The sequence below is a fragment of the Diadema antillarum genome, unplaced genomic scaffold (genome assembly GCF_040938485.1).
Source record: "Diadema antillarum isolate AM-2024a unplaced genomic scaffold, OU_Dant_1.0 seq00000047_RagTag, whole genome shotgun sequence".
Lineage (NCBI taxonomy): Eukaryota > Metazoa > Echinodermata > Echinoidea > Diadematoida > Diadematidae > Diadema > Diadema antillarum.
This window is the reverse complement of record NW_027271156.1, coordinates 452,379-465,290: the sequence shown is the minus strand read 5'-3', so window position 1 is coordinate 465,290 and position 12,912 is coordinate 452,379. Positions and strand designations below refer to the sequence as shown.

The 12,912-nt window shown below is 35.6% G+C and overlaps 1 protein-coding gene across 12 annotated transcripts in view; it reads left to right on the top strand.

Moving 5' to 3' along the window:
* LOC139725492 (MAM and LDL-receptor class A domain-containing protein 2-like) overlaps positions 1–12,912 on the top strand; it is a 197,655-nt gene that overhangs the window by 65,592 nt on the left and 119,151 nt on the right. For 7 of the 12 annotated variants that reach the window (XM_071636569.1, XM_071636567.1, XM_071636566.1 and 4 more), the window contains 9 exons: positions 538–670; positions 1,945–1,980; positions 2,477–2,593; positions 3,024–3,059; positions 4,304–4,453; positions 5,915–6,147; positions 6,824–6,944; positions 11,826–11,843; positions 12,240–12,356. In XM_071636569.1, the coding sequence (XP_071492670.1) occupies positions 538–670; positions 1,945–1,980; positions 2,477–2,593; positions 3,024–3,059; positions 4,304–4,453; positions 5,915–6,147; positions 6,824–6,944; positions 11,826–11,843; positions 12,240–12,356 (961 nt within the window). Of the gene's footprint in view, positions 1–537; positions 671–1,944; positions 1,981–2,476; positions 2,594–3,023; positions 3,060–4,303; positions 4,454–5,914; positions 6,148–6,823; positions 6,945–10,851; positions 10,969–11,825; positions 11,844–12,239; positions 12,357–12,912 lie in introns of all 12 variants that reach the window. The other 5 variants (XM_071636577.1, XM_071636570.1, XM_071636574.1 and 2 more) reach the window with 3 other exon arrangements.

Genomic DNA, 12,912 nt, shown 5'->3' with positions numbered 1-12,912 from the left:
TGCGATGATCTTTTATCTTAATTGTTTGTTTTTCTAATTAGGGGGTGTTCTTCTTTTAGTCACCATCTTTTTCCTAAATCAGTAGTGAATGATACGCGGTGTCTTCAACAGCAAATGTCTCCTGTGCGTCAAAACAGCATTCACCCAAATTTTGGTACAAACAAGAATATAAAATGTAGGATAAATGTGATTTGTAATCAATTACTATGATTGTGGACAGGGTTGTCCTGCTGTTATGGACAGTCACTTCTCATGTCGTGTTTGAAAATGTAATACAGCGGTTTCTTTATGTGAACCCACAAGAGAGATGAAAACAGAATACAAGTGGGAAGGACAAATCTTAGCAGCTTTCATGAAAAAAAGTAGTAAGTTGTTGCACATAATATTTGAAGCTTGGAAAAACATTGAAGTTCGCTGTGATCAACTGTGAGTTGCAAACAACTTGCATCTCCTTGTTCCTAGACCTTGAAATCCTGACTAGTTACTGTGTCGAGTAGCTTCAAACACGTAATCATTATACATGCAATTATTCTACAGGTCAGTATCTACAACAGTGGTTACTACTACGACTGGCCATTTTACATCACCATGGAAGGTATACGTGGGAATGACTTCACTGGCGATATCGCCATAGATGACATTTCGATGTTACATGGCTATTGCCAACAAGGTAAATGCACAAATCTTAAATTTTCAGTGTCTGTTGTCGAGGTTGGAATGACTCCGCGAATAATCTAACTTCACAATTGTTGACTTGACAGGTGTTGCAATATGTATGACCCTCAATCTTAAAGGAAAACTGAAATTACACTCATGAAAACTAAGAATGAAGATAAACGAGACTGAGAAAAAAGACAATGCCAGTTTGCTTAAACTGTTCTGGAAAAGAATTGGGCGCAGTGGTATAGTGGATAAGACTCTCGACTCCCCATCGGAGGACCTGAGATCGATTCCTACCCAGTGGTTACGTACTTTGACAAGATGTTTTTACCCACCACGTCCCTCTTGACCAAGAAGGGGGGGGGGGGTGTTTCATAGAGCTGTTTTCAAAGTTACGAAGTACTTACGAGCGACTAGTGATCAGCTGAAATTATTGAAATTCTGATAAGTATAGCACATCACAACTGATCACCAGTCGCTCGTAAGTTGTTCGTAACTTTAAGAACAGCTCTATGAAACACTCCCAGGCGTATTAATGGGTACCTGACAACGCTATGGTAGATAATGGCAGGGCCCTCTGGTGGACCAGTGACAACATTGAAGAAGCTATTCCCTGGCGAAAGAAGGCATCGCTCTTATTGCTATTATTATTTTTTTTAATGATCATTATAGTTATTATTGTTATTGTTATTATTGTTATTATTGTTATTGTTATTATTATCATCATCATTGTTAATTGTGTGTCAATCGGAAAGGAAAGGAAAGTTTTTACGTTACAGCGTAGGAAGGTTAAGTCAAAGAATGTTTGTTAGATTTCACCTTCTTGAAATTCGAACGTCTTCAAATGAGTTTTGATATCTTACACGATGCAAAGTTCTGCGAAAGTTAATAGTACGAAGGAACTTGAACAAGGAGAGCAAGGTTTAAGGAACTTAGTGCGTTATCCACACTTCTTAATGTATTCTGCTTAGTCAATGGGTATTTTAAATCGAGCAAAACGCAGTGTCAAATATTGTATACGTATTTGGATTTGACACACACACATACACAAAACCTATACAAAATATCTTACTTCTTCAGGCAGAAGATGTAGTCCTTGTATTCACGATATCCATCCGTCAAATATCATGTGCTTGAATGTTTGTAGACAATCTGATGATTATGAATAATCATCATACACTTGTTGATTCATTTGCATAGATGGACTGACCTTTGTTCATTTCCATCTTCGCCCGAAGCAATACTTACGTGCATTTGGAATGTTTTCATTCATCTCTTTCACAGCTTACACAACTGATTATCCCGACTACACCACACAAGGTATGAATGATTAATTGGCTTTCTGGACATGCATGCATGGTGATTGGAGACCTCACCTACAATTAGAGTCTTTCTCTTTTTGTGTCTGTTTTTATTTTTATTTTGAAACTTAACAATGAAATATTACATCACATTGTGTTAAGTTTCAATCTGTTGTGATTCATTTCAATTAACATTCTGTAGAGTCAAACAAATTTTTGATAATTTTTACATCTTGCATTGATACCACAGCGAGAGGAAAAATAAATGTTAAACTAAGGTATTTTTTCACCTGCTGTATATTCAATCACATAATCATTTAAGCGAATTAAAATCTTTTTGGATAAATGAAGTGAAGCAAGCAACGCGTTCATTGCTTTTTGTTTTGTCTGTGTATCAAATGTTGCATTTCGACTGATGTATGCTACAGTAACATAAGATACAGTTCTCCTTTGATTTTTATATTAATAATAAGGAGATTCAGTTTTGAAAGTTGTTATGGTGTTTCTTTTCTTAGGTTATCAGTCCTGTTATAGTTGGCAATTCCAATGTTACGATGGCACATGTATATCAGACTATTATCGATGCAATGGATACTCCAACTGCGGAGATGGCAGTGATGAATATAACTGCGGTAGGTGTTAATTTCCTTATACCATCAAATATCAACTCAATAAACTGTATTCCTTTCCGTCCCATTCTGGGTTTATTCAAACTTTTAAAAACATTTGATATCTATAATTATGTATATATAATCGCATATAAAATTCATAAAACATATGACATTGGCCTACTCATTACATTTTACAATATTTTTTCTCTGTTACTTTCTTTTTATGTCTTGCTGTCGTTTAATTCGGAAGTTTTTGCAGTCATAAATCATGTCTTATTCGTAATTGGCAAGAAAATTGACTTGGGCGTCCCATTATAAGTGTTTCAGAGACAGTACCTAAGGAACGCATACATCGGGTGCTTAATTGCTAATAAATTCATAGCCCTATTATGAACTGTGTGATGGAGAGGGTCTCAGGTGCAATTTGTCTGGTTTCTTGTTCTTTTCGTAGATTATTCAACGAGCAGTTGGTATCAGACCACACAGGGTAAGATGATTCAAAACTGTCAGCGCGTAATAGCAACATTCGACAACGTACAGTAATGTGCCTATGATTTCCTAAGCGTTGATTTTAATTCTACAATGTAAAATGAAAACTAATTCTTGACAATGATTGATACTTAACACCATCCATTTTATTATGGTTTGGTTAATGATCAATACTAAATCGGTTCAATCCGGGTCGAATGCGTTTTCGGAGTTGATGACCATATAAGAGTTACGGTGTAGCAAGAGTGTATAATTCATAACCTTTTGACTTTCAAGAGCGATTATTCATGCAATACTAGTTTCTTTCAGGCAACATCAGTATGTTCAATAATTTTTTTCCGTAAAGATCACATGTACCTCTTACAACCCGGAAGTATCACACACTGAAATCAAAAACGTTTTTGCCTCGAAATCGGCGTGAAAGACTTGACCATTATAAGGCCTGTTTGTCATTTCCCAGTAGCAAACTTGCACAATTATCATGTCCTTGAATTAAAGTTTTCATGGATAACTTTAGTGTAGCTCCGATTAATGCTACAGAGAATGCAAGAAACGGACCTAATACAATGTAACTTACCGATTACGCTAGCTATAGCCTTATAAGGGTAAAGATCGCCTCACTCCACCCCACAATTTTCATCTAATTCAGAATGGTAATTCAAATTTGAAACCGATTGAGGTCGTATTTTTAAAAGCATTTTGAACACGAATGAATTTTACGTCATTTTCCTGTGAGCTTCACTGACGGAGATTGAATTCGTAATTGCATAAACGGGAATGGTGCACATCATGAGACAGATACTCACGAATCATACAACCCTCTCGTCATACAGCCCATGAGTTCCACTCTAAAATAAACAAAGCTATGAGTTAAGCAACACGTTGTAATCTCGAATTACCTCGTGTCGAACTCATGGGCCTTAGTTGCATTAGTGTCGAACTCATTTTCCGAATGACTCGTGGGCTGTATGACTCATGGACGCTTTTTTTTCAATGTTGAACTCATGGGCTGTGTGACTCCTTAGTCATGTTAGTGTCGGTCTCGTAGGATGACCCCAAAGCAATTATTGCTACAGCTCGTGTGTGTTGCTAATACGCAACGTGACATGCAACATGATGCGCACATGCAATACGATGACACAAAGTTCAGCAAGCAAACTCTGAGCATTGAATTATGCTGATATAGATGTAAATCTTTAATACAAGTTTGTTTGTTTTTTAATCATAATTATCCTGAACCAGATCCCGGAGAATTTGACTGTGACTTTGAGTCCGGTCTCTGTGGATGGCAGCAGGCATATTACGGTGACGATTTTGACTGGACTCGGAACAGCGGAAGTACCCCGTCGTCAAGTACTGGACCGTCAGTGGACCATACCAGCGGAACCTATTGTAAGCAGTTTGGTCTTGCCTTTATGTAGGTTTCAAGGTCCTGTTTACCTTTGGGAGAAGTGATTTTAAAAAAGTGCAAGATATCACATCCTGATGCATATCTTTAGGTCAGTTGTATCAAAAAACACCCTCCCTTATTACATATATAATATTTATTTATTTGCAATAAAGCCTAAAACATAAGGAGATATCACTATTTTTCTCATTAAACCATAACTGTAGACGGTTTAGTATGATTTTTTTTTTATTATAACTATTGTTCACAGTTTGTATATTTAACGATACTTAGCATCGATTATCCTGATTCAAATTTTTACATTGGTTGATTCTATCCCTAACTCACATTTAAGAACTATTTTGAAGCACTAATGCTGGGTTTTTGTTTCATCTGCAAATGGTCAATTATGCCTTTAACATTTTCATCGTAATTCGATGATGCTTCTTTTTCTTAAAATGAGATTTGTCATTTTGCCGTAGATGAACTTCTCTATGCCCATTCATATGTGTTATTATCACTTTTGTTATTATCTTACGAATAGTAAAATTTGAAGAGCTTGATCGCGAAACTATTAAGGCGTCATGTTTTATTCGAGTGCATACTCAAGACCCCAAAACAACAACAATAACAACAACAACAAAAACAACAACAAACTTTCCAATAATACCCCACTGTTACTTATCATTTTCGTTATTTTTACGAAGGTTGAAAATACACTGACAAGGATGGAAATGCAATGTAATTAATAAAATGAAATGGAATGAATGAAACAAGAATGGAACTTGTTTTGCGATCACATTCTACCTTGAAATCAACTGATCATTTGCAATCAGAAATTATGGAAAACACCTTTATGATAAATCACTCCTTACTTACCATGGCATGAAAACGTTGATTATTTTGTTCAAATTGGGATTACCTTTTGTATATTACACAACGTCAATAAATTTTACAACATTTCGATCCCAACATTCATGATCTTGTCAGTAATTTATTCATGTTGTTAAAGTATTGGACCATGAATAACTTTGATAAAAGAAAGGTACTGACATAATTCTCAAAAGGTGGAGTATTTCAACCTCAAACCATTCCTACTACAAAAATTCTTTCCAAAATGGTGAGAAGATGTGTAGCAAGTAGCGTTTGATGCATAACAAGGAAACAAAATTTGTCATGTATGTAGAATAGGGGGCATCGCTGTAATGCAGAGGCGGATCCAGGAATTCCGTAAAGAGGGGGCGCGTTTACAAAATTAAATGGGGGGCGCACGCACCCCTCCCCCATTTTTTCTTTTTATTTCTTTTGTTTCAACAAAAAATAAAGGGGGGGGGGGGGAGGGGCGTGCGCCGGTTGCGGTCCTCCCTGGATCCGCCCCTGGTAATGTTACTCTGCCTGTAATTCTTAATCTTTATAACATTAACAGGTATTTACAGCATGTGACCTGTTTACCCTTTTACTTGCAGACGGATATTATATGTATATAGAGGCCACTCCACGTGCTTACGGAGATGTCGCTCGCCTATGGAGCCCCGCCTACAGTGGTTACGGGTACTCATGCCTAACATTTTGGTCTCATATGTATGGTAGCACAATCAACACACTGAATGTCTACAAGTCTGAGTCAAGGTCACCAAATGCGACGGACATTTTGTACTCAGTCAGTGGGGAAAGAGGAAACTATTGGAGTCAAACACAGGTAATTCTGAGGGCGCTATTTCCTTTTTTTATTTTTTATATATTTTATTATCGATCTGCTCTGTTTGAAAAGGAAATGAAATGTAGAATTATGAGAGATAAAAAAGAAATAACCTGAAAGAAACCGTCGAAGAGACACTCGCAAATAATCGCAGGACACTGAGGATCAAAAATGGAATTACATATTTTAGTTTTTGCCGGCAAAATGTACACACCGAGACACACACAGGTTCACGCATACACACACGCAAACAGACACACACCCATATCATATATATATATATATATATATATATGCATTTATATATTCATATTATGTATACTTTTTTTCAGAAATGTATTCATTTTTAGGAGACAAGTACTGTAAAATCACAGTATTTAGATTCCTGTGAGCACATGGAGAAACCAGGCAATTCATAATAGGTTTTGATTCAAAAGGTGCTAAATAAAGCAGACTCCAATGAGAAACATTTGATTGGAGACACATCAAAAAACCATTCCAGGTTAATAAATTTGGAAAGTAGAGAAACTGGACCAGTGAAAAGGGCTGAAAGTCAACAAGCTCACAGTGCATGTTAAAAATGCGGTGCAGTACATCAAGAAACGATTTTTGATCATATTAGATTACTGTGTCGAAAAGCTTCAAACACGTCGTAATATATTATCTGTTAATCCAGATCAGTATTTACAACTACTACTGGTCATTCTACATTACCATGGAAGGTGTACGTGGGAGTAGCTTCACAAGTGATATCGCCATAGACGACATTTCAATTTCCCCGGGATACTGCCAACAAGGTAAATATACCATTTTTTTTTTCAGTGCTTACTGTCAAAGTTGGAACGACTAGTCGAAGGTAGAATCATATAATGCATTTCATTTGAAATTCGAACTTCTAAAAACTACATCTAATTCTAATACGATGCACATTCTGCTAGAGTCGTAATGACATTCATTTTCAAATTTCAAAGAATTAGGAGTTTCTCCCCCGTTTAGCCCGAAGAAAAAGCAAAGGAGTCCCAGCGCTACATTTCCACGTTACTTTGAGTGACGTTAGTAGCTGCGAACAGTTAGGGCTGTCATAGCGGTGAGTTGGCTCAGTCGGTAGCGCGTCTGCCTCGACCCAAGCGACCCGGGTTCGATACCCGAATTTCACTGAGCAATATTGTGTGTTATCATCTGTCCCTCAGATAGAACATAAAATGGAGGTCCCGTGTGCGAGAGAGTCGCAACATGCACGTAAAAGATCCCGATTCATTCATTCATCGCAAAGAGCAGGGTGTTTAACCCGGTGAAGTCGTCCCGCCTCACATCCAACTGGATGTATCCAGTAGTCTTTGTATAGTAACATGCCTTTGAATAATAGTCTTCAAATATTTATCATTCTTCTATTTCTCTTCCATCCACACAGTCGGGCCATGGCATAAGGAAAACTGTTCGGTTCTAAACACTACGAACATTTCAAGTTATTATCGGAAATTGTTTAAATGAATTTTTGCTTTTAACAGATTTGAATTATTCTACAATTCACTTTGACTTTAAGTGCAAAGTTCCGCACTTTCTTATTAAATGTAGTACGTGTCACTAATGTTAGGGTGTTCGCGTCTGTGTACTTTCCGTGTATGAGTGTGGAATTTTGAATGGGTTATTTGAAATCTAATCATGGAGATTTTTATTGCTTTTGTAATTTGGGATTATTGAGCTGTAAGCTGAATGTAGTAACCATTGACCGTCTCTATTTTTCTTAGTTTGGTTAAGTGTTTCAACGCAGGCTTAAGACAACGCGTACTTCTCGTTTGTAAACAATGTAATTTGTCTATCATGAATAACTATAACCAAGACTTTAATTAGGCAATGTTTAAAAAGTTTTAAAAAAAAGTATGCACTATTTCTGTATTCCTGAACTCATTCTTCATTATCTTTGCAGGGGGGATACACAACACAAGGTATGATGACACACTGAATTTAATATAAATATATATTATTGAATATAAGATAAAATAAATAATAAATCCTAATTACCCCCGGAAGTGCCTGAAATGAATGAGTTAAATCTTATATTAATGTAAGAACGAAGGACTTGGGTCATTCTTACATTATAGCGCCCTCTATCATCCTTCTCTCATCTCTATAGCAGAATGTCATGTACAGTATATGAATCAAAGAACGACTCAAGTCCATTTATTATGATTCAAAGAACGACCCAAGTCCATCACACAAAATGGCCTCTCCACAATTAATGTAAATGTTAATTGTCATGGGGGGGGGGGACGGTAAGTCACATCAATGTTATCACACCAAACTGTGCTGAATGATATGTTTCATATCAGAAATTAATACATCATAATGAATTGTTTATATAATCGCATACACACACACACATATATATATATATATGTATATATGTGTATATATATAAGCATATATATATGTATATATATATGTATATGTATAAGCATATATATATATATATGTATATATATATATATATATATATACATATATATATATATATATTATACATTTATATTTAAATATAAAACATGCGCTTTCCTCGCCAGGAAAAAATCGTTTTAATGCTATATTAGGTTTATACCACCTATATACACATATATGACAGGTATTATGCAGCATCATACTATTACGAAGCTGCATAGTACCTGTCATATTATACTATTTCATGATGTACAATGTGTAATAGGATGATAAGAGAAATGAAGATTAGGGGAAAAAAGAAACATGCCTCTGAAATTAAAGCCCTATAAGTTTGTCACCACCTGGTTCATTATAAAGACTTATGGACTGTTGATGGATTTTACTCTTTCATTTACCCCTCCCCACCGCCCCCCCACAAAAAAAGAAAGGTTAGTAATGCCCGTAAGGATTTCAACGATTCTCTTCGCAACCCCTGTAGACAACAGATATGGAATAACAGTAACCTTGCTTTCTGTAATCTGTTTCTGTAATCGAATTGAAGTAAAACTTGTATTAAATACACTCATGTTCAGAAGCATTATGTACCTCACCCGGACGCCCATTTTCACGTTCATGTACATTATCTTATGCCACATCATTTTGACGTTTATAGGCCTATAGCTCTTGACCGTTTTGGTCAAATCATGTAAAGTCATAATTAAATCAAGTAGGAAACGATTCCCTTTTTTTTTTTCTAATATGTCCGGCAAAATTCTGTCCTGTTGTAAGGGACAAAAAAATAGTTTTAGAAAATTTATAAAAACAACTTCAAAAGAATGAAATGTTTTTGTTTGTAGGTTATCAATACTGTGGAAGCTGGCAGTTCCAATGTTACAATGGAAACTGCATACCAGATTATTGGCAATGTGATGGAGACAGCGACTGTTCCGATGGCAGCGATGAATACTATTGTGGTAGGTGTGCATTTCATATATGTCACCAGCCTATCCGCTGCATGAGTTCTATACTTCTACAACCCCATTAAGCTTTAAAATCTTCAACATCCTACAGATGTGTCTTTATCCCATCTGTTTTAAGATGATTTTGCGTGCCTTTGACTATCATTGAATTCTTTGTGTTAAATGCAGTCGTTATGTTCACGTTTTGCTGTTCGTCAATCATTAGCAGAAAAAGATAACGATTTATGATTTCAAAACACCCGGTGCACCTATCTACCTTTAAAAAAGTATCTATGAACTCTTTTGACTATAAGTACTAATTTATATTCTTTTTTGTAGTTAGAATAAATAGAGACTTTAAAAAGTACATTATTTTTCGTGCGGTTTTATTGCAAGTATGCAAGATGTTCTTGATGAACATAAAATGTTATTGCAGTTGAATCCGCATTGTCGATCCATGGCCAACGGAAACCCGTTAGGTACTATATACTTTCTACAAGAATTTCAAGTTATTTTCCAAAATAGTTCAAATAAATAGACTTCAAACGATTTCAGTAATTCATAATTCACTTTGACCTTTAATTCACTATTCCACACTTTGTTATGAATGTTGTAAGTGGCGCATATTGCTTGGTTCTTTTCTGAAAGTAAAACTGCCACTAGAATTTTGTGTCGTTTTGCAAGGTTTATCTAGAGACGCTTTGTTGCTTTTTGTAAATGCTTTTTGATTATCAAATTGTAAGTACAGTTGTGTAATAGTAATCATTTGCCGTCATTACTTGTCTAAGTGTTGTGCACGTAGTGTTTTTTGGACGATAAGCATTGTCAGCAAATTGTTTTATAAGTTCCCAAACCATGTACCAACTATTTTGTTTTCCGTGATCCGTCTTCATTATCTTTACAGGGGGATACACAACGCAAGGTATGACGATTTTCGGTAGCAACTATAAAATTTACAATTCAACCTCATCTGGGATTAGACGCTTGTCTTCTGTAATTTGCTTGAAAGGGGCCGTGTCACATAATGTTGAGATCCAATCACATTGAGCTTTTCAATTTGTCTCCCTCTAAAACTTCGTTCTCGTGCTTTCATCCAATCACGTCTTTTTAGATAACGTATTCATGTTACAGATTGTTACATTGTGATACATTGGCTTGATGATGGGTGATATCATACTATTTCTTATTCCTCGGATATCTAATGATAAGAAGAAATAGATTATTAGAGATAAACAATTGTTGATACCTGACTACTTTGTTTAAAAGAATGATAATAAGCAACTCTCGGTAGCCTTGAAAACAATGGTTCATGTAATATTCTTGTTTGTAGGCTATCACTACTGTGGAAGCTGGCAGTTTCAATGTAACAATGGATACTGTATACCAGATTATTGGCAATGTAATGGATACAGCGACTGTTCCGATGGCAGCGATGAATACTATTGCGGTAGGTGTGCATTCCATATGTCACTGCCTCTTCGCTGCATGAGTTGTATACTTCTACAACCCCATTAAACTTTAAAATCTTCAATATCCTACAGATGTGTCTTTATCTCATCTGTTTTAAGATGATTTTGCATGCCTTTGACTATTACTGAATTCTTTGTGTTAAATGCAGTCGTATTGTTCACGTTTTGCTGTTCATCATTAGCAGAAAAAGATAAGGGTTTATGATTTCAAAACACACGGCGCACCCATCTATCTTGAAAATAGTATCTATGTACGCTTTTGACTATAAATATTAATTTGTAATCTTTCTTGCAGTTAGAATAAATATAATCTTAAAATAGTACATTATTTTTCGTGCGGTTTTATTGCAAGTATGCAAGATGTTCTTGATGAACATATATAAAATGTTATTGCAGTTGAATCCGCATTGTCGATCCATGGCCAACGCGAACCCGTTAGGTAGTATACTTTTTTACAAGAATTTGAAGTTATTTGCCAAAATAGTTCAGTATTTCAGTAATTCATAATTCACTTTGACCTTTAATTCACTATTCCACACTTTGTTATGAATTGTCGTAAGTGGCGCAGATTGCTTGGTTCTTTTCCGAAAGTAAAACTGCCACTAGAATTTTGTGTCGTTTTGCAAGGTTTATCTAGAAACGCTTTGTTGCTTTTTGTAAATGCTTTCTGATTATCAAATTGTAAGTAATAGTAATCATTTACCGTCATTACTTGTCTAACAGTTGCGCACGTAGTGTTTTTTCAACGATAACCGATATCAGCAAAATGTTACAAGTTCCAAAACTATGTACCAACTATTTTGTTTTCCGTGATCCTTCTTCATTATTTTTACAGGGGGATACACAACACAAGGTATGACGATTTCCATAGCAACTATAGACTTTACAATTCAACCTCATCTGGGATTAGACGCTTGTCTTCTTTAATTTTGCTTGAAAGGGGCCGTGTCACATAATGTTGAGATCCAATCACATTGACATTTTCAATTTGTCTCCCTCTAAAACTTCGTTTTCGTGCTTTCATCCAATCACGTCTTTTTAGATAACGTATTCATGTTACAGATTGTTACATTGTGATACATTGGCTTGATGATGGGTGATATCATACTATTTCTTATTCCTCGGATACAGAAATAGATTATTAGAGATAAACAATTGTTGATACCTGACTACTTTTTTTAAAAGAATGATAATAAGCAACTCTCGGTAACCTTGAAAACAATGGTTCATGTAATATTCTTGTTTGTAGGCTATCACTACTGTGGAAGCTGGCAGTTTCAATGTAACAATGGATACTGTATACCAGATTATTGGCAATGTAATGGATACAACGACTGTTCCGATGGCAGCGATGAATACTACTGCGGTAGGTGTCGCATTTCACTCATGAAACTTCAAAGTCTTGAAAATCCTATTGATGTTACTGTAAGTCCTCTGTTTTTATTTTTTTAAAGGTATGCCTTTGTTTATTGTTGAATTCTTTGTGTTTAATGCATGTCGTTATATTCATGATTAGCAGATATCAATTAGGCCTATAGGGTTTATGATATCATATGACACGGAGGACGAAGATTATTGAACGAAGTCGTTTAATACTCCATCCTGCGTTTTTACCTACTCCCGTTTCTTCCTGTACCTCTTAATCAGAGCCCTGCAAAGAAGGTACTTGGTTTACTGAAAAGACTTTGAGGTGTCTTTTAGAACTTGCTTTTCTCATTTTCAAAAAATAGAAAACGTTGTTACTATCAACCTCTCTTGATAATTTCAGGGGTTTTCTTCACGGCCCAATGGACAATATAATGCCCTAATAGTAACACTGAAAGACACTGAATATGATTTGGACACTGTATGCATTTGAATTTAATTCAAACTTACTTGACTATTATCAACTTAAATCACATTGTTATACATTTGGTTCCTCC